The sequence below is a fragment of the Xiphophorus hellerii genome, chromosome 12 (genome assembly GCF_003331165.1).
Source record: "Xiphophorus hellerii strain 12219 chromosome 12, Xiphophorus_hellerii-4.1, whole genome shotgun sequence".
Taxonomy (NCBI): domain Eukaryota; kingdom Metazoa; phylum Chordata; class Actinopteri; order Cyprinodontiformes; family Poeciliidae; genus Xiphophorus; species Xiphophorus hellerii.
The window spans coordinates 17,019,372-17,043,590 of record NC_045683.1 but is presented as its reverse complement, the minus strand read 5'-3'; the positions used below and the strand labels follow the sequence as shown (position 1 = coordinate 17,043,590).

Genomic DNA, 24,219 nt, shown 5'->3' with positions numbered 1-24,219 from the left:
ATACTGTGAATAAATATGTGCTTTATAAGTAAGTTTGTAATTGTAATTAATCCACAGCTTCTTGTTTCTCAGGGGTTTAAAGATGATGTGACATAGAGGCTCATATATTTTAGCCTCCTCCTCCAAAGGGGAAGACAAGAAAACATGCCACTCTAGTGAGGCAAATTACTGTTGAGCTTCATGAGTCACAAAACTGTCACAAGAAAAGAGCCGTTTACCCTAACTGGACGATGCGTATGGTCAGAGCAATCATTATAAAGAGTTAAAATAACTGTAATTGTAATAAACAACACAATCTGGACCCGAGGCTGTCCGGTCACCATGTAATTAAATATGGATGGTAAATAAATGGTAAATAGGATGGTAAATAAATCACAAAGTTAAGCAAAAACTCAGGGCCACCAAGTCTCCACAACAATCATTATTTAAAAAATAAAAGTATGGTGGATGACTGGTAATGCTGCATTTTTTCTCTCAGTGTTAAAGGCTTTGCCTAATAATGCACCAGGAAGTTTTTGAGTTGTGTTTTTGACTATTGAATTGTTGTTCTGAACTTAAATGGATTTTTAAAAAAGAAGAAAATAAATACTGCCCCCGTGTGACTAATTCAAGCACTGACTTTTCCTTTTCTTTTTTCCCCCCCCTACAAGTTTCACCATTTTTCTTTGTGAAAAATGGTGAAACTTGGAACTACGTCTGATTTAAATAAACTATGGTTAAATAAGGCTGAAAGTAAATCTGATCTGAATCATGAGCAAGTTAAAACATCAGAGATCAAAAGTAAGATTACAGCACACAATCAAAAGCAGCCAGGTTGGCAGGAAACGTGAGCCCTGACAGAACCCAAGGGTCAGATTCCCTGCTCTTTAGCCAGCAACGCTCTAAATAATTCGAGAAAGTACTCCCCCTTCACTTTCACTCCTCCCATCAGGTAGCAGGAAACACAGAAACCTTCTCTTGTTAAGGGCCCCGCTCATGAGAGTCAGTGTGTTGGATTTTTAACGAACCTGGCCTGCAGAGACCTCAGCTACAGAGAACACCTGAGACACATAGACCTTTCTATTCCTTTCTAAAACTGATTGTTTTTGCGTTGGTAGCTGCCTCTGACAAACAATAGGACTGCTCAATCAATGTGCATGGTGAGGAGGATCTAGAAGAGGTAACAGAGCACCTTGAGGCGCTCGTGAAACTTTGATGAGAGTTCGGCTGGAATTTGGAGCAGCAGTGGTCGTCTTTAAAGACCGAGGATCACAGACCCCTGACCATCTCTACAGAGGAGCAAATAATCCCAAAGCAGGATAATGGTAAGTTCAGCCAGAATTTAGCTAAAGGAGTAGCATTATGGTCAATCAAAGCCATGTAGAGTCATATTATAGCACAATCAAGTGATTATGTTACCTTCAGTTGATATAAAAATGCTATACTTATCAAACATGACTTAGAAGAAATTTGACTTTGTGATTGAACGTCTCAAAAATTGGGCCTCTGTCTCTATTAAACAGATTAAAGTAATTAAATAAAATAAAGTTGTGAATTGCCAGATTGTGAAAAGAAAAAAATTGGTCAATCACTGCATCTATATTTCAGTGATATATTAAACTTTTTAAAAATTAATTCATAAGCTGAAGAAAGTCAAAGATGCTCTTTGGAAAGAGGTGGTGAACTGCTACATTTTGTGACTGTAAATCTGAATTTAAGCACGGTGCATGATCTGAAAGAGGAAAAGCAGAACCAACAATAGATGAGTCAGGAGTTCATAGTTCTGTCTGCAGGGTGGAGGGACATTTACTTTAGTATCTGTAATGCAAAGATTCAAACCAACTTTCTGCACAGTGGTGAATTAAATGATTCTTTTTTTAAATTACGCATTAGAGTTATATCTGTTGAAAAACAGCATCTGGAGTATAAATTATACCCTGGCAGTAAAATATAGTTTCAGGAGTAACTTTCCATAAAAACAGCTTGCTTTGCTTTAATTTGTATAAACTTTTCTAAATGTATAAACTTTTCTAAATGAATCAAGTCTCTTTGGTACCAAAGAGACTTGATTCATTTAGAAAAGTTTATTGTTTTTAGATTAACATTCAGACATTATAGTATTATCTCCATGTTGCAAAGTCAGCCAGATGGAAACTCTGCTAGGTGAGAAAACCCTGAGGTCAAATGTCTCCTGCTTGCAGTGGCTGTTCTTCCGTTTCTTAGAGAGGCAGGCGTTCAGGTTGACACTCTGTTTGCAGCAGAAAGACAAATGTTCAGGACTGACTTGTGTCAGACTAGAATAGAGTCTCTTCAATGTTTTCCTATTAGATCATGTTACCAGCACTAACTCTAACACATTTTATCAGGATTTGTCAGTGGTAGGCCAACTCAAAGCAGCGCTTAACTGCGGAAGAAGAAAAAATATTATTACCAACAATCTCATTTGTGCATTTGTGTTCCACGTTGATCCCCAAATAAAGACGTCGCCTTATTGGTAAATAGAGACCAAGGAACACAGCGGACAGGTCATAGACAAAGTTGGAAGGCCCATGGTGACTCTGGAGGAGCTGCACTTCTCCAGAGTCACTGTAAGTTTGATGTAACCTGCTCATGATGAGTGGCAGGACTTTAAAACTTTGACAGGACATTTCCAGATCCTTCCTCTCACTGCCACCTTGAGTGAATAATTGATGAGGAAGGGATCCTCAGACTATCATCATACAGTCACCAGATGTCAACCAACTGGATTCGTCCTCTAACTGTTACATTTCCAGGCAATCTGTCACGGAGAAGTGACAGATTAAATAAAATTAATAAATTAATAACGCTTAAATAAATAAATGCTTAAATAAAATTAATAATGATCCAAGGAGATCTGGTTGAAGGAGCCAAATTTGATAGACAGTCAAGAATAGTGAAAGGCTGCCCAATAATCAACAAGCTGGGTCTTTGGAAGTTGGAGCAAGAGGATCCAACAGTATCAAGTGTAAACAATAGCTCTTAATAAGACATAAATTAAAACTTTAGATGACTCATAAAGTAGTGATGAAAACTGTTGCATGTGTCTAATTAGCTCCTTTTCCTTCACAGTGAGTCATGCTGTGGTACAGATGTGATGTCCTCCTCGCTCTCTTCGTCTGGCCCCTGGCCTCCCTCACTATGTCCCCGTGTCCCCCTGGCTGCTGCTGTCCAGGCCCCGGTTTTCTGGTCCTGTGCGAGTCTCTGGGTCTCAGGTCGCTGCCCCGCTCGGTCCCTCTCAGCACCTCAGCTCTGTCCGTGGCCAGAAACCAGCTCTGCAACGTGGACCACCTTCTCCAGGCCTTCTCCGGCCTGCAGGAGCTCAGCCTCAGCCACAACCTGCTGGCCCGCTTCCCCCGCGGCTTGCCCCCCAGCCTGGAGTCCCTGCTGCTGCAGGAGAACCGCATCACTTACATCACGTCAGGAGTCCTCAGGCAGCTGAGGAACCTAACCCGCCTCCATCTGGAGGACAACCGAATCCGTGCCATTCAGCCCGGAGCGCTGCTGGGTCTGAAAAAGCTGCAGCTCCTGACACTGAAGGGGAACAAGCTCACCAGCCTCCCCCCGAGTCTCCCGCCATCGCTGACACATTTGGACCTGTCGGAAAACTGCATCTCCTCTCTGGATCTTCCCTCCCTCGCCGCCCTGGTCAACCTGCAGGTCCTGCAGATCAACAGCAACTGCCTGCGCTCAGTGCCTGAAAACACCTTCGACAGCCTGCCACGCCTCAGGTCTGTGGACCTAACCAACAACCTGTGGGTGTGCGAGTGTGACATCTTGTATCTATACCGCTGGCTGCTGAGCGGCAGACTGAAGATGGCTACAGATCTGGTGTGCAAAGAGCCGGTCCACCTCGCTCATCGCCTGCTGCTCAATCTCTCCATTGTGTCCATCTGTCCACGTGTCCTAAAGCCAAATGAGAAGATGCACCTGCCCGTGGTCGCTTCTGTGGAGGCGGTGAGAACATCAGATCCAGGTTCATATGAAAACGGGGATGATTTGCAGTGGAAAAGGTCGAAAGAAGCCATTGTCACAAACGAACAAAACCTCCAGGATGCTCGGGTTTTACCCTACTCCTTCGAGACTCTGACCTATGAGGAGTGTTTATCCTTCAACATATCTCCATCAGCCACTCCCACTGACCTGAAAACTACATCTTTTCCAAAGGACCAGGGATGCAGAGAAAACACGACATCTCCCTACCCTCAAGGCAATGTGTCCTCTGCTGCTGGGACACAGTCAGGACTGTCCACCAACAGAGAGGAGGCCGTCCCTCCTGTGAATCCCCAGCTGTCCCCCCACAGCGACTCGAAGGTGATCGTCTCTCTGCTCGCCCTGCTGTGTGTGCTTCTGGTTCTTGTGATGCTGGCAGTGCTAACCCTGCTGAGAAAGGTTCTGGTGCGCCAGCAGAGAGTGGCGCCGGCAAACGAGCGATCTGTTGGATGAAAGCAGCGGACACGCCGAGGAGGTTGAATCGTTTATTTCAACATGTGCGAATGGTCTTAGCACAAGTTTTGTTTTTTATAATGAAACTTTATGCCAAATAAAATCACAAAGCCAAAACAAATAAAGACAAACACATGTGAATCATTTTCATTTTGCTCTTGGTTTATTAAAGATCTTATTTTTTTTATTGTCGTGTGCAAGAGCAGGAGAACAGTCCGGGCTGCACAATAAAGACCGTAGATGTCAAATATTCAACTTGAGACTCAAAGCTTTTCAAATCATCAGCACTTCTGATCATTTGAATCCAAATGAATAAACAAATGTATTCAGAAAAAGGCAGCTAAACTTTATTTAATGCTCCCTGAAGACAAGACTCAGTCACTGATGTTGACAGCTCTGCCGAGAGATGTTTGTCATCCTGATATTGATGAAATATTTCAGTATGGTCGGTACGTCGTAGCTTATCAACTGCTGGCTTTGGCACAGTCCTATTTTTTCTCCTCTTGTTTTAGTCTGTAGTCCGACAGCGCTGCTTTAATGGCGTCTTCTGCAAGCACTGAGGAAGAAAGAATGGAGAAGATTCAGAAACACGGTGACCAGCAACACAAAACTGAACTATAAAACACAACATTCTAAAACATATAATCTGTTTACATATCATCACAAGTACGAAATTCCACATTAAGAGCAGAAAAGGACAACATTTAGTCATATTTGGAGAGTTACCTTAAAATTTAGTACTTAAAAAAATCAAATTAAGGTATTTAAAGAGATTAGAAGTGTTATAAAGTTATAAATCCTTGTCAACAAGAAAGTTTAAATTACTAATCCTGAACAGTTTCTAATACTGTTTTGTCAGATTGAGGCAGAAGTCGAAACACTAAGAAAACATTAAGTTTACAAAATTAACTAATCTACTTTTAAAATGCATCTAGTTTACATAGCTAAAATAAAGTCAAGAATTTCTGTCACAATGTTTGCAGCCTTAAGGCCAAGGTGTAAATAATCTTCCATAATCTGGTCTGAAAGTAGAGCCTGGCCAAGAGTGAATGAATTATTTCTATACACAAGTTACAGCTGCAAAAACATGACCTTTAACTTTTTCAGTTAAAAGTTAACTTCACTGGATTTTATTTGGCAGTGAATATGTGATCGATCAGCACAATGTAGAAAATGATTGTAAAGTGGAAGGAACTGATACGTGTTTCAAGTTTATTAGAAGAATCTGAAAGGTGTGGCATGTAGTTGTATTCAGCCCACTTTGCAGGGTCTGACTAAGTGATTTAGTCTCAGTATAAATCCAGCTGTTCTCTGACAGCCTCACAGATTTATTGGAGAACAAACACTATTATGAAGACCTAGTGAAGGAGCAGAACAGTCAAAGGTTAAAGTTGTGGAAGAGTTTAAAGCAGAGTTAGGTTAAAGGTGGAAGAGTATACAGACAGGGCAATTATTATCCTTGCAGTCCACAGACCTGTTAAGAAGAAAGTCACTGTTAACAAAAAAGTGCTAGGATTTATTGATTTTGCATAAATTTCCACGATAATTCTCAAGAAACTGGAGGGACTGGTTGATATAGTTTGGAAGTAAACAAATAAAAACGGCATTGATTTAATTTAAAAGATAACATTTAAGCACACTTAGTGTTTAGTCCAGAATCTAGAGGGCCACATAAAACGTTATGGCGGGCCGGATTTGGCCCACGGACCTTGAGTTTGACACATGCGCTAGTCAAGCAATGCTACGCACTAAGAGTGTTAGAGAACTAACAACAAACACCTGGTTACCACGGTGAAACATGTTGATGGGAAGATGGCTTACGCCAAGTACAGGTTGAACTCTGGAAGAAAACCAGTTAAAGCCTGCAAGACACTTGAGACTGGGGAGAAGATACTGCTTCCAGCATGACAACAACCATAAACATGCAACCAATGCTACAATGGAAAGGCTTGGATCGAAGGATATTCGTGTGATAGAATGTTCCAGTTAAAGACCAGACCTAAACCCAACTAGGGATGTGAAGGATGATTTACAAAGCTGTTTACAGAAAAAGAATAAGCCCGGCCTACAAAGACATATGCATGCCACACTTCAGATTTTTATTCTAAGAGCCACGAATCCTGTGTCCTTCCACTTCACTACTACGTACCACTTTGTGTTGGTCCACCACATAAAATCCAAATAAAAACAATGAGAGATGCAGGTGGCAAAATGTGATAATCATCAAGGAGTAGGAAAACATTTCACAGTCCCGGTGCAAACAGTTGATTAAAAGATACTCAAATGTGAGGTAAATTGTTTCTACAGTTTTAACTTACTAGAGCAATGAAGTTTGACTGGAGGAAGGCAGAGTTCTTTGGCAATGTCTGTGTTCTTGATCTTGAGAGCTTCATCAACCTGCAGGGTGGAATTAGATCAATCCGGTCCTCTATATTTAAATCAATCAATATGACAGTGCTGTTCCTACCGACTTCCCCTTCACCCACTCGGTCGCAAGAGAGCTGGAGGCGATGGCTGATCCGCAGCCAAATGTTTTGAACTTTGCATCCACGATCTTGCCGTTTTCATCTACTTGAATCTGGAGCAACACAAGACGCAAACCGTCAGCAACACACCTGTAGGGTTGAAGTCCTAGCAGCGGTCCTGTGCAGCTCCAGCTCACCTGAAGTTTCATAACATCCCCGCAGGCTGGTGCACCCACCAGCCCTGTCCCCACGCTCTTCTTGTTCTTGTCCAGAGAGCCCACGTTTCTCGGGTTTTCGTAATGATCCACCACCTTTAGAAAAGGTAGACATGCGTGAGGTGATCTGTTTTTGACTTCTAAAGGAGAACACAGCACATTTCCTCTACTCAAAAATAAAATGATTAGCAGCCAGAACGGTTCAGTCGGTTACCTTTTTGTGATAGGAGCAAAGCGCGTTGAGCTCCGGTCGGAAGAAACTTTTGCTGAATAATGACAGCAAAGACCCGGAGATTCGTAAAGAGACCGCCGCCATCTTTGACTGCCAACGGAAGTGAACTAGCAGGCACGAGAAACTACGGCTTCTTTGTTGACAAACAAGTGGGTACGAGTTTCGTATCAGGAGAACGCCCTCTACCGGCCAACTGTAGACTAAACGTTGTTGGTCTCATGAACCGTTGTATGGTAGGCTGAGGAGACATATAATTGCACCACAGTCCGAGCTGTACTTAAAGGAGTAGCTGACGTTTTGAAAGCGTAGTTAATGTAATGGTAATTCTTTAGGACCCCCGCTAGACTGACCCTCCGAGTGAAATGTGACTGGGCATGATGAGAAATATGCAATAGAATAAAAACTACGCAGAACTTTTTAATTCAAGAATAGCACGCCGTTATCTTCCCTTTTGAAATTACGGATATATGTAAATCCATATATGGCTTTACTTACATCTATTACGGATGTAAGTAAAGCCATATAAAAAGAATATTAATCCTTTGACTAACTTCTTCTATTGATTTTTACCACCTAACATCGACTAATCACTCCTCTGAAAATCAGTTTCTCATACACAGCTCTTTAAAACATATATTTGTGTGTGAATGAACAAAATGTGAACAAATGTTTTGATATACTCTTTTCACAAATACAACCACTGACGGCCTTCACCCAAACAAAATCAATGTTATGCTGTAAAAACAGAATTATGGATATTTACAACACTTATCCAGAATACAAAAAATAAAACTAGAAATAGAAAAGTGTTAAACAATTATTATTATTATTTTTTACTCATTTTTATTTCCAATACAATCATTATTTTGAAGACCAAGAAGTACACGTTTTCTTGTTTTTTGTTGTGCTTTAAATCTCAAAAGTTAAACGTCACATGGACAAAAAGGGATTTTAATATTAATCTGAACACAGATCCACAACTGAATGACATTAATTACCAGTAATACCTTTTCTATTTTTCTTGCCATTTTATAACGTAATGTACCACAAATATCAACACGGAACAATGTCAAAAGTTTTTTCTTAATCTTTATTTAAAACCTCTTTAAAAAAAATAGGCCTCTTTAAAAAAATTATCATTTGTTTTTATTTAAAAGATAATGTGTTTGTGGGGCTAAAATGGCTCTTTGAGTCGTAAAGGTTGCAAATCCCTGACCTAAAATAACCAGCCGTGTGGGTTAATTCTATACTACAACCGCCTGCCATACAGGCCGCTTCTCATCATCGTGTCGCCTCAGCCTTTCCAACATGGCAGCGCCAAGCAACGCAGAGCAAACGCAGTTGCAAGATATGGAGGAGGAAGAAGCAGGGATGGAGGAAAGGGAGATGGAATCGGACGAAGAGGAGGGCATGGGTGTGGAAAACTCCGAAGACGAAGAGGACGACTCCTCTGAGGACGAGAAGGAAAATGAAGCTGAGATCCAGCGATTGGAGGAGCAGGTAACTGAATAGCAGCGCTGCCAAGCTGCTCGGCTAACCGCCGCTAGCCGAGCACCGAAGGAGAATGAATGAGTGGTGAACACAGTTTACCACCAGGGGGGAAACTGTAGCAAACGCTGAGCTGATATGAATTAAATAAAACAGATCTGGAAGTTTTAGCGACTATTAAAACAGTTTAAATGGACGCATTAGATATGTCGTAGTTTACACGCCGTGATTAGCTAGCGCTAATCTGTGATGCTAACAGCCTGTCGTACATCACCCGCCTCTTTACTCCACATGATGGAGTCGCAGTAAGAAGCAGAATCACATCAAATATTGTTTAAAATGAACTGACTGCTCAATTCATTAAAAGGCGAGAGGCGGCAGTAATAATTATGTTGTTCAGCTTCCAATTTGATAGACTGGACTGAATAAACATAGTTCAACACGAACTTTATGTTAAGACAGCAGCATTAAAACATAAAAGATTTAATTACCTCTCATGTATATTCTGTAAATACATCATAGGATATAATCATAACCATAATTACTAATAAATAGGACAACTGGATATCAGTAAAACAGCATTCCAAATCTTAATCAGTGTCTACTTTATTGGGCTGTGTGGTGTATCTGTGAGACTTTATCTGGCTTACATGTATAATCATTAAAACATCGATTCTTTTCGTCCTTGAAAAGAAAATAAAGCTACTGTGTTCCAGATTGTACCATTAAATTGTATTAAAATTAAACTGATCTAAGTTTGTTCACACCCCAGAAATCTATCAATCGAAGAAACTGTACACTAACACTGCCCAGTCTCTCTCTGCATATGTGGAATTTGAGGTAAATATTTTTGTAATAAAGTGTCATAAAGACTACCAGAAAAATGTAGAAATGAAAGATTTGTGAAAACCCAGAGAGGGGAAACAGCACTTTACTCATATTTCTTCGTACACCTGGAGATAGCTGTGGCTGTATTTCTGTGCTTTTCATTAAAGAGCTACAAAACATAGGGATAGCACAAAGGAAAAATTTTATCTAGAAAGCAAATTTATTTCAGAAAAAGTTTCTAAATGATGTCTCAGACCCCAAACAGCTGGAGGAGCTTGGACATGATGTGTGGAAGATCTAAAGATTGTTGAGCTCTAGTTGGAAAGAAGGAAAGTGAGTGACTAAATGTGCTGTTTATAGAAATACTCATGAGTCAGAGTAAAGGAAAATCCTGCAGACATTTAAGGCAAAAAACAACCAGCTTCACATTCTTTTCTCTTCAAAAGTCAACAATACGAGCTTGAACATGAAACTTATTTTAGCTTCGTGGCGCTTGTCTTAAGTTCTCGTCAAACTTTATCACACTTGTTTTTATGAATTGTTGCAGCTGTCGATCAACGCCTTCGACTACAACTGTCACGTGGATCTTATCAAACTCCTCAAGCAGGAGGGAGAACTTTTCCGCCTGCGAAAGGCAAGACAGAAGATGAGCGAACTTTTCCCTCTAACTGAAGGTTTGTTTGTCTGTTCCAGCTCAGAGGTCAGGATTTCTAAACGAGCTGCAACTAAAACGTTTTATTTTTCAAACCCTCCAGAGATCTGGCTTGACTGGCTCAAAGATGAGATCCGCCTGACTGAGGAGGATTCAAACCGAGAGAAAGTGTATGAGCTGTTTGAGAGAGCCGTGAAAGACTACATCTGTGAGTGGGCCTCCTCCACGGAGACTGTTTTCGTTTGATATTTGGCTATTTACATGAGTTTGAAGTTTAATTATGTTGTTGTTGTTGTTTTTTTTTTTTTTTGTAGGTCCAGATATTTGGCTCGAATATGCCCAGTACTCTATTGGTGGCATGGGGTCACCAGGTGGGATAGATAAGGTGAGGTCCATCTTTGAGAGAGCGGTGACGGCGGTGGGGCTTCACATGACCAAGGGACAGACGCTGTGGGAGGCGTACAGAGAGTTTGAGAACGCGGTTTTGTCCACAGTGCAGGTGTGTGTTTTCACACACTGACTCAATATTCAACATCCACATGCATGAGTTATACCTAGATAATTCTCTTGCCATTTAATGGATAATTACCGTTCTATCTGCTGTGTCAACGCTGAAACTAATTCCTCTCATTCTTAGCAGTCTCCACATTTCAGTATCGTTTTCTCTGCTGCCTCTGTCTCAGCCTCCCCCTGGCAAGATTCCCAGCCGCGAGGAGCAGGAGCTGCTCTCCGCTCAGCTCGAGCGGATTCATACGCTGTTTCGCCGCCAGCTGGCCGTTCCCTTAATGGGTGAGCATGGCGACTCCTCCGTCCAGATGGATTGCTGTAAACTGGGAGGGATTCCTGTTGTGTCATGGCCTTTCTGAAAGACCGAATTACATCATTTAAATATTAATACTAACAAGATGACACATTCTTCAGTTTGTTGTAGGCTAAGTTAGACGTATGTTAAGTTACTGATAGTTCCAAATGCTGTTCCTTCTCTCAAAACGGATCGGTTCTTAAGCAGGCATCCCTGTTAGCATTGCTCCACAATGTTTAGCAATGTTTTGTGGCTCTGCAGACATGGAAACCACCTATGCAGAGTACGAGGAGTGGTCAGAAAACGGAGTCCCCGAGACGGTCGTCCATCTGTACAGAAAGGCTCTGCAGCAGAAGGAAAAGTGCAAATCTCACGAAGAGACTCTGGTAACCCACTGATCATGTTTTCGATTTGCTGTCTTCAGTTTCTTTTAATCACATGCACAGGTTTTGCAACCAGTACATAATATCTCGCCTGCGCTTGTCTTCCTGCAGCTGGTAGCCGAACCTCCCAAACTGGCCGAATATCAAGCCTACATTGATTTTGAACTGAAGGAGGGCGACCCGGCACGCGTCCAGATAACATTTGAACGGGCTCTGGCTGAGAACTGCCTGGTACCAGACATGTGGACTAAATACACCACATATCTTGTAAGTATTGGTCAGTGACTGACACCATCGTGTTCTTTCAATCAGATTTCATTTTTTGCTTTGTAGAAGCCTGTTTAGTTGAAGATTACCAGCAAAACAGCAACTCAAGACATAAATGTTGAACATGTGTGAAAGTTCACAAGGGGAGATTCAGGTAAGATGACTTGTTCAGTGAGGAGGAGGAAGTCGGTAAAAATGTTGTGCGAGTGCAACAGCCTGGAGACTTAACACACCGACACCCTAATCTGTGATTTTTAGGCCTGCAGTTATGAACCCGTTCTCCCTGTAATCCACCACAGTGATGAATGACCACTTGTGAGAAATCTTGTAATTGAGAAAACTAAAAACCTGTCATCATTTATGCATATGTTTTAATTTCTGCTCCTCTGTTGACCAGTAGTGCTACTCTGGAGAACATTGTTTTGAGTCAGCACTTCTTTTCTCCAAACTGTCTTACAGGAATGCCTCATGCTACTGAGCCATTCAGTGAATTAGTAATACCGGCAATGAATAAAAACAAACAAAAAGTCCATCTACATTTGGTTTTCTCTCAATAACCTGCAGTTTAGATCTAAAAAGACATTTCATGCTGTTGCTAGATATGTTGTTGAAGAGAGACAAAAAATACAAAGTGAGCTTTTAACATTCAGTTTAGTAATGAAATCATGAAATCAAATGTGTTTGAATTGACAGCAAACACATACAACGTAAAAACTAGAACACTTTTTTTTTACTGGGAAACTTTATGCTCACAAATAGCATTCCTTGCAGTGAGAGGCTGGTTTTGGTGGGTACTACTGTTAAGTATACTGTGTCTTCATCTTTATATAATATTGCTGTTTTACAGAGATGCGGCTTATTCTTATTTTAAAGGTTTTCTTAGTTCAAACATAAGAAATTGTATTATTAAATCTGCAACCATTGACAGCAAAAAGTAAGAGAGATTTGACTGGTTTTAATCCTATTCCCTTGAATTTCATGCCTAAGATATTGCAATTTTAAAAATGTTTGGTTATCTTATGTGTTAGTGGGAAGATGTTTGCTATAGCACAAGCCTAAAGTGTAAAACGACACATCTTGCTTGTTGTTCTTTAGTAGATTTGGCAGAAATCCTCACATCTTTTGCTTTTTTTCATTTTTTTTAGGATCGCCAGTTGAAGATCAAGGATTTGGTCCTGTCCACTCATGAGCGAGCCGTCAGGAACTGTCCCTGGACCATGAGTCTGTGGAAGAGCTACCTGCAGGCTCTGGAGAGGCATGGGGCCGACCATCAGTGTGTGTCAGGTAACAGCTGAAGTCACGCCTCAGCAGCATGTTGATGCATGTTTTTAATATTGCCGTTCCTTTGTAGAAGCATCGTGTTACCTTGACAGTGTGTTGGATCTCATTTTGTCCTTCTGCACAGATGTTTTTGAAAAGGCGCTGAATGCAGGTTTCATTCAAGCGACGGATTATGTAGACATATGGCAGGCATACCTTGACTACCTGAGGAGACGAGTGGACTTCAGTAAAGGTGGGAGCAGTTCTGCACCATAAGTGAATCTTGGATCAACCGTTTACTGATGGTGTTGCGTTTCTGTTCTCTAGAATCCAGTAAAGAGCTAGAAGAGCTACGCGCTGCCTTCTCTCGATCCCTAGACTACCTGAAGCAAGATGTTGAAGAACGTGGGTGAATTTCTCTGAATCAGATTTTTGTTTTTTAATCAGCTTTACTTTGATTCAGTTCAGTTCTGTGTATTTCTCATGCAAATTCACAATGTGATGTCAAGGATCTTTACAAGGCAAATGTATTTTTGTACATCATGTTTGAAATAAATAAACATGAGTTCAGATCAAATTTCTAAACAGAAATATGTGACCACATTAATCCAAATTGGAAATACACTCCAATATTATGCTACTTATAATACAACGCGAGATAGTTTCGAAATGCCAGATGGTAACGTTGTTTACCTAAACGAGGTTACGCACCGTGTTCTTGACTTTGGAGCAATCCCTCCACCGCAGCAAGAATATGGCAGCAGTGGACGATTGATCTGAATCATTAGCCTTGTAGAGACTCATTTCTCTGAACTCACTCTTGCCATCAGCTTTATTTTGATGTCTCTCTAAATGTTTTGTAACCTCAGGGTTTGGTGAAAGTGGAGATCCATCTTGTGCCATTATGCAGATTTGGGCTCGGATAGAGGTAGGCAAACCCTCTGTGACAATTTTTTTTTTTTTTTTAGAGAGAGAGCAAGTCCTGTTATAATTATAGGATGTTTATCGATGCAAAACGGGGATTTAACAAATGATTTTCATCAAAAACCTTTAAGCTTCATGAAATCAGTGCAGTGAAAGCTACTAAAATGCAATGTGTAGATTGTGGAGGACTTGTTTCTAATCAATTCAAAATAATGCTCAGCATTATAAGTATGTAATGTATTCTGCCCTTTTAGGATGTAGAACAAGAAAAGCTGGATTCTTCTCATCTTTTACCTTCTTTGCCCACCAGGCCCACCACTGCAAGAACATGCAGAAAGCAAGAGAAGTGTGGGATAACATCATGACTAAAGGGAACGCCAAATACGCCAACATGTGGTTGGAGTACTACAACCTTGAAAGGTTTGTCAGATGGACTCTAAAAGAGGGAAACTTTATTTTAAAATGACACAGAAATGCTTTAAAGACTAATTCCCCAAACATTTTTTTTCTCCTTTCTAACCCATAGAGCTTATGGAGACATGACTCACTGCAGGAAGGCTCTCCACAGAGCGGTTCAGTGCACCTCAGATTACCCAGAACATGTCTGTGAAGTCCTGCTCTCCTTTGAGAGGGTAGAAGGTGAGTTTCATCCTGGAATAAAAAAGAACAGAGAAATAAAGAACCTTTTACATGGTAGAGGAGACTTTTTTTAAATTTATTGGACTGATACCGACCTTAGTGCCTGTATATATATTGCACATCCCTAGGTGAAACGCACCTTTATTTATTTAAGGATAGAGAAAACGTCAGTCTTCTTAAACTTGATAACACTTATTTATTTTGTTTAAATGGCTTCATATAAACCTTTAACCACAAAGCAAGTCATAAGCACTGTACATATGCAGCAGTTTTCCAGGCTCCTAAATTTTTGAACCGTCTTAATATGTTTGCTGCAAAGTTCAAATGTGCTGAATATTAGAAATTTCTATTTACTTAAATATGTTGGAGTTCACATTCTGCAGATTTTCCCAGAGGCCTAACAGTCACCATCATCCTTAAACCGTTCCTTAGGCATGTCGGCCTCAACCTGACTTTAGCCGGTAGAAGCAATGTCCTTCTTACTTCTTCTTTTCAAACTTCACTTGGTGTAGCAGCTGCTTTTCAAAAGCTTTTCTGCTTTTTGAAAATGTTTTCACATTAGATTGCAGCTTGACTCCACACTCATAGATTGTTCACATGATGTGTTCTAATTCAGGTACGTTGGCAGACTGGGACACAGCGGTGCAGAAGACAGAGACACGGCTGAACAGAATAAATGAGCAGCGAGCAAAGGTGGGAGCGTACGACGGCCCTACAGTGTCGCTGTATTATTGTGCACCTGCACACCGTGCTGATGCACTGTTTGCATGCGGCTGTGTTTGGCTAACATTTCTGTGTTCTTCCCATCTGCCAGGCGGCAGAGAAAGAAACTAACCTGGCGCGTCACGAGGAGGAGAAAATGGAGCAGCGGCGGAAGGCCAAGGCAGAAAAGAAGGCCCAGAAGAAAGCCCAGAAGACAAGTCGAGGCGGGGAGAAGAGAAAAGCAGAGCAAGATGATTATCAGGAGGACTGGACTGAGAAATCGGGTAAAAATGTTTGAGTGATTTAAAAAAAATAACCTACATTTTATGTTTTGATTCAGGGAAATGTTGACTCCTCCCTCCTCCCCCCCTTTATTTCACAAGCTCCTAAAAGGCAGAGAGGAAACGGTGACAGCAACACAGATGAGTACATGGAGACAGAGACCGGACTATTTGTGAGGAACGCCCCTCCTGGGAATAAGTATGGTGGAGCTAGGAATGCCCAGCAGGGGGCAGCGGTCGCCTCCCAGAGGCAGAACGCCGACCGGCGCGAGCTGCGAGACTGACAGCTGCAGCGTGTTCATCAGCAACCTGGCGTACACCCTGGAGGACCCAGAGGCCAAGCTGAAGTCACTCTTTGAGAGCTGCGGTCCGATCCGACGGGTCCGACTGATCACCGGCAACAGAGGGATCTCCCGAGGTTACGGCTATGTCCAGTTTGAGTCGGCGGCGGCGGTCCCTGATGCTCTGAAGCTGGACAGGAATGAGGTGGAGGGCAGACCCATGTTTGTGTCACCTTGTGTTGACAAAAACAAAAATCCTGAGTTTAAGGTTAGAACATGTGTTAATGTTGTCATATTTAGAAAGTCTTCCCAGTACAATGTTTATGGAATGGATCACATTTACTACCTTATGTAAATGTGAAATTATTAATTTAGAAAAACGACATGAAAGTAAATTTTCCTGGGTCATATTTATTTTTGTTTTTCTCCTGTTTAACATTTAGATTTTTATGTTAAAAATAAAACGGCAGAAACTTGGAACAGCTTTTGACATAATGGACTAAAGAGTTCATTTCCTGTGTTGCTAAAAGTTGATTAAAACTTGGTGAAATTGCAACAACACTTAAATCTTAAAAGTCCCTTTGACAGCAAATTTGGTTTCAAAAATCTTTAATTTTCATTGGGCACAGTTCAGCCAGTCACTGAAAATTCATATGAATGAATTTCCAAGGTGTGTGCTTCAAATTATTTTGATGAACCAAGTCCTACTACTTAGTGTACATGTCAAAAATGTTGCTGTACCTTGAAATGACTCCCCAATTGTTTACTGTTTAAATAGGGAGGGAAGACTTATCATATTTTCACAATGATTTTCTCTGCAGGTGTTTAAGTACAACACATCGATGGAGAAACACAAAATCTTCATCTCTGGGTTGCCGTTCTCCTGCACTAAAGAGCAACTGGCGGAAATCTGCAAACCTCACGGCAGCATCAGAGATGTTCGCCTCGTCACGTACCGCTCAGGGAAACCTAAGGTGAGAGATTCAGTTTCTTGCAGAAGTATTCACTCCCTTTGAACTTGTCCACATTTTTGATGCGTTACAACTGCAAACTTCAGTGTTCCTCGAGGAGTTTGACACATTTCTTATCTTAACTAAATTGCGTGTGCGATTTCAGACTTTACAGATCAGTAACTGTGAACAGCAGATTTTAAGTGTTGCCACATGTCTAGATTAGATTTTCAGTCTTGACTAGGCCGATATCACACATAAATACAGTACAGACCAAAAGTTTGGACACACCTTTTAATTCAATGAGTTTCCTTTATTTTCATGACTATTGACATTGTAGATTCACACTGAAGGCATCAAAACTATGAATAGCACATGTGGAAATATGCACTAAACAAAAGTGTAAAACAACTGAAAATACCCCTTATATTCTAGTTTCTTCAAAGTAGCAACTTTTGCTGTGATTACTGCTTTGCACACACTCTGCATTTTCTTGATGAGCTTCAAGAGGTAGTCACCTGAAATGGTTTTCACTTCATAGGTGTGCCCTGTCAGGTTAATAAGTGGGATTTCTTGCCTTATAAATAGTCATGAAAATAAAGAAAACCCATTGAATTAGAAAGGTGTGTCCAAACTTTTGGTCTGTACTGTATACTCTGATGTAAACAGTTTTGTGCAGCAATTCCCTGAAGTATTAGTTTTCTGCCTCAGGAATGTAGGACAAAAAGTTATGTTCTACTTTGTGTTTGTCTATCACATTAATACAGATTAAATTGCATTGAAGTTTGAGGTTATGATGTCATAAATTGTGGAAATGGTCAGTGGCTGTGAATATTTTGTCAAGATCCTGTAAAAGAAGCCAGAAGAGTTAAAATATAAATAGAACTATGTTTGTGATGCACTGACCTCTCTGTGCAGGGTCTGGCATATGTTGAGTTTGCAAATGAAACGCAGGCGTCTCAGGCGGTGCTGAAACTAGACGGCATCGATGTGGAGGGCAACAAAGTCTCCGTTGCCATTAGCAACCCCCCACGCAAAAGTCTGACAGACAAGCCTGGCTCCAGCAGACCCATGGGAGACATAATGCCTCGTCAGGTTTACGGATCGTAAGTTCACCAACATCTCTTCTGCATTTCCAGCACGTTGCTGTCGTTACCGCTCCTAAAAGTGATTACGGGTTTCCTGTTCCAGGAGAGGGCGAGGACGCACCCAGCTTTCTTTACTCCCTCGCTCTTTGCACCGTCAACCGGCGCCTCCAGGCAAAGTGGAGAACGGGACCGCAGCCGAGGGAGCGCCACCGCCGCCGTCAACGGACAGCACGGCGGCCAACTCGGCCGGAGAGCCGAGGTCTTTGTCAAATTCAGACTTCGCAAAGATGCTTCTCAATAAGTGAGCGAAGCCGAGGGGAGCTGTGAACTCCTCCTGCTGAAAGCCATCCTGTGTCCTTACAAATTAGTGTTGGTGATTTCTGCTGTAGTTGGTTTTCTGACGGTCCCTTTAATCTGACTCACACCTTCATCATCCGTTCTGCAAGATTGCCTTAACCGTCATGCTCCTGCCCTCTGTCACAAACCCAAACAAACAGAATATTTTTTCTCCAGTATGACTGATTGTTTGACTGCCAGACTGGTTTATATATGTATAAAAAAAAAGTGTATCATATTTGTGTGTAAATATGTGAAGCTGTCGAGTTTTCTGCTTTTGTTTCTTGCTGTTTAAGGGATCTGATAGATGATTATTTGAGAGTATTTTTTAAATATTCAAAACAGCCGAACTCGTATTGATTTAAAAGGAAAAAAGTATATGCAAAGGCTCTGACATGGTGTAATATAGTTTGTGTGTACAGTGTGGACGTTCTTTGGTGATGTTTTAATTTTGTGTAACTTGGGACACATCAAACAAGTTTAGCCATTATATTTTTTACAGATGCATGATTTTATTAGTCATTGTTTATTATGGAGTGCACCTAATTGATCCATCAAACTAATACGGATTAAAAATGTTTTTTAGTCCATTGTGAGAGTTTGTTTTACAGTAGAGAAGCTGTGATACTCCTGAAGCTGGATTTTTGTTGTCATTGAGGATATAGTGTCCTATCATTTATCAGTTTTATTGCATCCTTTCGATCGTTACGTCTGCTTAAGAACAGAGCGTCCGCTATCAAGTCGGTTATGTCTCAGAAACTGATGTTTGTTTACGGGGATTTATCGGAGTGTAACTGGATTTCCTTCTTACTGTGAAGTTTTTAGTATTCAAGATATTTGCTCACTGAGTGACGATCAACAGCTCACTGGTTGTCCGACTGTGTGGCACTCCAGGAGTCTGTAGACAAACCTCTTATTAGTTTTGATAAGCGGTTGAGCAAATTTAATTTCGCGACTGCAACTTGGTGGGGGAAATAAACGGTAAACGGAGTTGCGGTTTGTTGCGAGAAAATTTTAACGGGAAAGTGCGACTGGAAAGGTGACGCTGTGCCGTTCAGTCCTGGGTTTTTCCTCAGAGGTTCGTTTCATCCTTAATCATGTTAAAGGATCGCCACGGTAACCCACAAAACAAATGACGGCTGTCATCTCGCACGTAGGTCTTTGGAGAATCTATGCAGTTTTTCCATGTCGGGGTGAAGAGGTTGGGTTCTTGTACATACTGTTCAGTAAACAAAGATCTCCTTAGTTTGTAATAAAAGCAGATTTACATTTACAGATGGTATGTATTGCTCTCACCACAGTGCCCTAAGTGTAAAGTGAAACTAAAAGTGTAAATACCGGTCTGAAGTCATCTTCTGTTTTAATGTCCAGTACTAAATGGTTGTATTGTGAGTTTTGCTGTTTTGTATGATTTCTAAAGTTCATGTTTTAAACTTGGAGGATCTGAAAAGAATAAAAGGCTTTCAGAATTTGTCTTTTAGTTTATTTACATGTGCATCAATTAGATCATGGAAAAGTTAATGTTTTAGTAATTATCAAAAAGTGAAACATGTATAGATTAATTGCATAATGGGTTTGTAGTTAACCTTAAATTCACTCTTTTTTTTTTAGAAGATTTGAATATTACTCAAGACTAATAGTTTACTAGTTGGGCTGCAAGGAGGTTCTGCGTTCAAACTGGATTTTGGTCTTTCTGCATGTATTGTATAAAATTTGGGTCGGTCCTTCTCTCCTGCCCTCCTTCTTGGTGTTTACTTATTTGGCCACCCTTTATTTTTCACGTATGCCCTGACCTCTCTTTCATCTATGTCCTATCAAGTTTTTCCTCTCGAGTGTCTCTCACTCCTGTAGAAATATCTGCCATACGTTTGTGAGCCTAGCATATTATATTTTAGAATTAATGTAATGGATCGAGTACTCTGGAAGTTTGCATCTCTAAAAGAATGATTTTCTTTTTCTTTTACATTCTATATGAAGAAGTACTTATTATAGAGTTAAGGCCTAGACATTGATGGGAAAGACTGTTAAAGAAGCTCACTGTTCACAGGGTGCAACATCCAGGCATATTAATGGAAAGTTAAGTGGAAGAAAAAGGTGCACAAGCACAAAAGGATAACTGCTTTGAAAGGACTGTGAAGCAAAGCCCATTCAAGAGTTTGGGGCAGAGGAATGGAGATTCATTGCTTCTGTTCCTCAACACATTCATGCAGTAATGACTGTAAAAGGAACCCCGACTGAGCACTTTTTACTGTAAAGTATCAGGATTTTGTTTTGTCATTTGAACACTTTAATATATTTTAACTAAATTTAAGGTTTTCATAATATGACAGTCAATATGAACAGAAATAAACACTTGACATGCATTTCTGCATATATCTAATAACTAAACAAGAAGAAAATAATTTCAATATTTTAATTGTTCCTGTGCGTCTTTGTTAGACATTTTATAACCAAAATCTCATTTGATGTCAAAAGGGGTTTGTGCATGGTAAAGAAACAATGACTTTTATTTTAAAATAAATACATGAAAGTGCTTCACAGTATTAGCAAACAACTTTTCCTCAAGGCAAATATTTAAACACTGTTTTTAAATTGTAGCTTAAAAATTAAATAATTTCCTCATGTTAGTAGTCAAAACTTCCGTTTGCACTTAAAGAAAATAAAATACTTGCAATATATTTAATGGTTTGACTCTGGCCAATGAACACCATAATTTAAGTGAAACTACCAACAGAAAAACTTTTAAATTAAAAATATACTCTTGCATGGTGACGCCTCGTGCTCCCTCTCTCCGGTTTAGTTGTGGGCTGGAATGGTCTGTTTGCAGCTGGGACAGGCCTGGTTCCGGTCGGCTTCTGGGAGTCCCACAGCGTACTCTGTTGTGGAAATCAGCAGAGTGTCCAGTGTCATTTCCGTACATTTGGCGATGAATCGAATGAAGGGACGCACGTCCCCCTCGTTGGCCGTGTTCAAAGTGGCGTAATATTCTGCCCTTTGCTCTTTGCGAATAGTAATTGGCGGATATCTCGCCTGCATGAGCACGAGGTTCATGAGTAGCCGGGACGTGCGTCCGTTCCCGTCTACAAATGGGTGTATGTACACCAGCTTGTAGTGGGCCAGAGCTGCATACTCCACAGGGTGCAGCTGCAGGGCTTCCTCAGAGTTTAGCCACTGGACTAGCTCCTCCATGTGTCGCTGCAGGTCTTTGGGGTGTGGTGGGATGTGGTGGCCCACAAACACCTGGCTGGTCCGCAACCGACCGCCCTCCACGGGGTCCACGTAGCCGAGCACTCGTCGATGAATCTCCAGGATGTTGCTGACGGTGATGGCTCCTGATCTGGACAGCAGCGTGGTGTTGATGTACTTCATGGCTGCATCCACGCCGATGGCCTCGTTCTGCTCCTGGAGACTCTTTCCGGGTACGGCGTAGCGCGTCTCGATGATGTGTCGGATCTCGGACAGAGTGAGGGTGTTGCCCTCTATCGCCACAGTGTGATAAATGTGGTGGTAGTATGTCTCCTCCATTACTCGACGGAGCGCCGAGTTGCCTTTGGGAATAGACATCAGCCTGCGCACTTTACTGTCGATTAGGCTGAAATAGCGCTGGTCGATCTCCTCGACCAGGGGAAGGGTTCGGTCTCTGCTGACCAGAGCTCTCTCATTACATGGCGAGAGGGCCAAGGCCTTGGTGTAGAGGTGGTCTGCCTGGACCACATCCTTCTCCTCCTCCAGTATGGTCCCCAGCTCCGTCAGAGCATCCACAAAGTCAGGGTTCATACTAAGAGCATGCACCAGCAGCTTGTGAGCCTTCTCCCTCTTCCCAAGTTTCTTCATCTCCAGAGCCTGCTGCAGCGCTGCTTTGGCCTCCAGCTCTGTCTCTGCATTCAGAAAACAGAAATGATTTAAGTTAAACATACAGCAGGAAGCTAGATTGTTGGGGTACATAATGACATCATTATTACAAAGTACTCATTGAGACATGTTTTTAATTATACTTATTTGTTATTTTATTCACATTACAACCACAAACTTTAATAATTTTGAACTTTTTCTAAACAAATAAAAACAGAAAAGTTTACAATTATAATCACTTCCTTTTAATTTGACACCCCTACATATAAGCCAGGACTACTAAGTACCTTCAAAAAGTCGCCTGTGTAATTTAGTTGTGGTACTGTTACAATTTGAATTGTTAACAGTTTGAACTCCCGTTTTATTTAATTTCTCATTCATTTTCACAGTTTTTATTGCCCTGGGATATTTTACAGTACGCACTGTAACATGCGTCTGCTTTAAATATGAGCTCTGGTCACTGGATACCAAAATATTAAACTTTGTGGTCCATGTGTAAAACAGGAAAACTCACACCGTCCATTACTCTCAATATAATCATACAATGCAGATACTTTTCTTTAGCAGAGACAAGGAGGTGGATTAGAAGGTGGATGGAACCAAATCCTTGGCAATGGTGGGGGGAAAAAAACAGTTTGAGGACATCGAAGATTTAAGTCTGGGGTAGAGCTTCAACCTCCAGCTGCAGTAGATTGAGTCAAACAGAAAAAAACTCCCAGTGCCTTTAATAGGCCGTCCGTACCTTTGCTGGGTTTGGTCCTCTGAGGCAGCACATCCAGGGCCGTGAAGGGGACAGTCAGGCTGGTGGACTGCACAGCTGGAGAAGGCTGTGAGCTCCCCCACAGCTGGCAGCGGAGCTGGTTGATGCCCCTCATGGAGCCACAGCACTGGTTCTGCAACCCTATCAGGGGAAGCAGGAGGGCCACCAGAGAGCCGAAAACCACGCACAGCAGCGGGCCCCATGCTCCGAGGACACGGCGGCCGCTGATGTAGCACCACTCCGTCACAGCAGCCATGGTGAGCCCAAGTTAAATCCTCCATCCTTCGGTGCTAACAGCCCCCCATCTAGAGCCGAAGGGTGGCTTGAGAGGAGGGAAACCCCGACCAGAATGAACACCTGCCCGGTCACCGGAAACTTTAAGAAACCTACGCTAGCTGTTTTGATTTACGTCTCTGTCGTAGTTTGCTTCTTTCAGTTAGCGCTTCACAACAAAATCTGATGAAACCTCCAGAGTAAGATTGTTTCTCTCCGTCGGTACGAATGTGTACACATCAGACTTCCGCTTGGTGACATCTGGGTAATCTTGCGTATTATTGGCCAGAAGCTTATTGAAAAATGGTGCCTATTGGTTAGAAATACAGCAAAACAATATGTAGTTCGTAACCGTTTCTGATTGGTTCATGTGTGGGATAGTTTTCCCTCAGCGTAATCTGTCAGGCTTAGTTTACGCAACAGTTAGAAAATTACGACGAAAAGGAGTTAAATCTATTTAGCTTTCCCGATAAGATGAGATTGTGTCTGTTTTTTTTTGTTTTTTTAATTTTTTTTAAAGATTGTTCTTCACTGCTGAAAATAATTTGTCTTTTTTTTTATCTCTTTATGCCTGTACAATCCAATCAGTTTACAGGGACAGTATGAAGTAAACTGAATGTTCTGAACATTACTTGAACAGTTAGGTTGCTCTTATACCTTGATAAGATTCTGAACAGACAGGATCCCTTTTTGTACTTTCTATTCATTTTTGTGTAGTCTACTTAACGTCATTTTATTTTTTAATTATTTTTTCCCTGTCACAAATTTACATGTTTGTAGGCACCTCTAAAGATGAGTAAATAGCCTTAAAGTATTTTCAACTTTTGTTGCAAGTCAGTTTATTTAAAAAAAAAAATCTAACATTTAGCTTGAGTAATCTTATTAAGTGTCATTTTTCTAACAGCAGCATATTTTTGATTTAAAAGAAAGTGACACTGGAGAAACAGCAATCTATTTAGTCTAATTTACTCTGTAGGAGAGCTGACGCCCACCATTAGGTAGCTGGTAAGACTCAGATAGTTCAAGATAGTTTAGTTGATAGCAATGAGCATTAGTATGAAACATATTAATGGATTTGTAAACAAGATTAATACATTA

At 41.2% G+C, this 24,219-nt stretch overlaps 4 protein-coding genes across 4 annotated transcripts; 2 read left to right on the top strand and 2 right to left on the bottom strand.

Annotated features, from left to right (window-relative positions):
• Positions 1 to 233: 233 nt before the first annotated feature.
• Positions 234 to 4,752, top strand: tmem119a (transmembrane protein 119a). The gene is made up of 2 exons (XM_032579224.1): positions 234 to 1,304; positions 3,070 to 4,752. The coding sequence occupies exon 2, from the start codon at positions 3,076 to 3,078 to the stop codon at positions 4,441 to 4,443; it is 1,368 nt and encodes a 455-aa protein (XP_032435115.1). The 5' UTR covers positions 234 to 1,304; positions 3,070 to 3,075; the 3' UTR covers positions 4,444 to 4,752.
• iscua (iron-sulfur cluster assembly enzyme a) lies at positions 4,463 to 7,484 on the bottom strand. The gene is made up of 5 exons (XM_032579227.1): positions 7,338 to 7,484; positions 7,106 to 7,219; positions 6,911 to 7,021; positions 6,762 to 6,840; positions 4,463 to 4,999 (listed from the first exon to the last, which is right to left on the bottom strand). Exons 1-5 carry the CDS (start codon positions 7,437 to 7,439, stop codon positions 4,932 to 4,934), a joined length of 474 nt encoding a protein of 157 aa, XP_032435118.1. The 5' UTR covers positions 7,440 to 7,484; the 3' UTR covers positions 4,463 to 4,931.
• A 1,167-nt stretch (positions 7,485 to 8,651) lies between these two features.
• Positions 8,652 to 19,709, top strand: sart3 (spliceosome associated factor 3, U4/U6 recycling protein). The gene is given in 20 exon segments (XM_032578543.1): positions 8,652 to 8,855; positions 10,219 to 10,345; positions 10,427 to 10,531; positions 10,638 to 10,822; positions 11,007 to 11,112; positions 11,387 to 11,511; positions 11,620 to 11,775; positions 12,921 to 13,059; positions 13,181 to 13,288; positions 13,363 to 13,440; positions 13,905 to 13,963; positions 14,270 to 14,379; positions 14,486 to 14,598; positions 15,215 to 15,291; positions 15,413 to 15,584; positions 15,684 to 15,862; positions 15,864 to 16,130; positions 16,684 to 16,836; positions 17,731 to 17,918; positions 18,004 to 19,709. Coding segments are annotated over 20 exon segments (2,841 nt in total). The 5' UTR covers positions 8,652 to 8,663; the 3' UTR covers positions 18,206 to 19,709.
• Positions 19,710 to 19,835: 126 nt separating this feature from the next.
• On the bottom strand, positions 19,836 to 23,388 carry ficd (FIC domain protein adenylyltransferase). Its single transcript, XM_032578544.1, has 2 exons — positions 22,831 to 23,388; positions 19,836 to 22,114 (listed from the first exon to the last, which is right to left on the bottom strand). The coding sequence occupies exons 1-2, from the start codon at positions 23,102 to 23,104 to the stop codon at positions 21,033 to 21,035; spliced, it is 1,356 nt and encodes a 451-aa protein (XP_032434435.1). The 5' UTR covers positions 23,105 to 23,388; the 3' UTR covers positions 19,836 to 21,032.
• Positions 23,389 to 24,219: the final 831 nt, after the last annotated feature.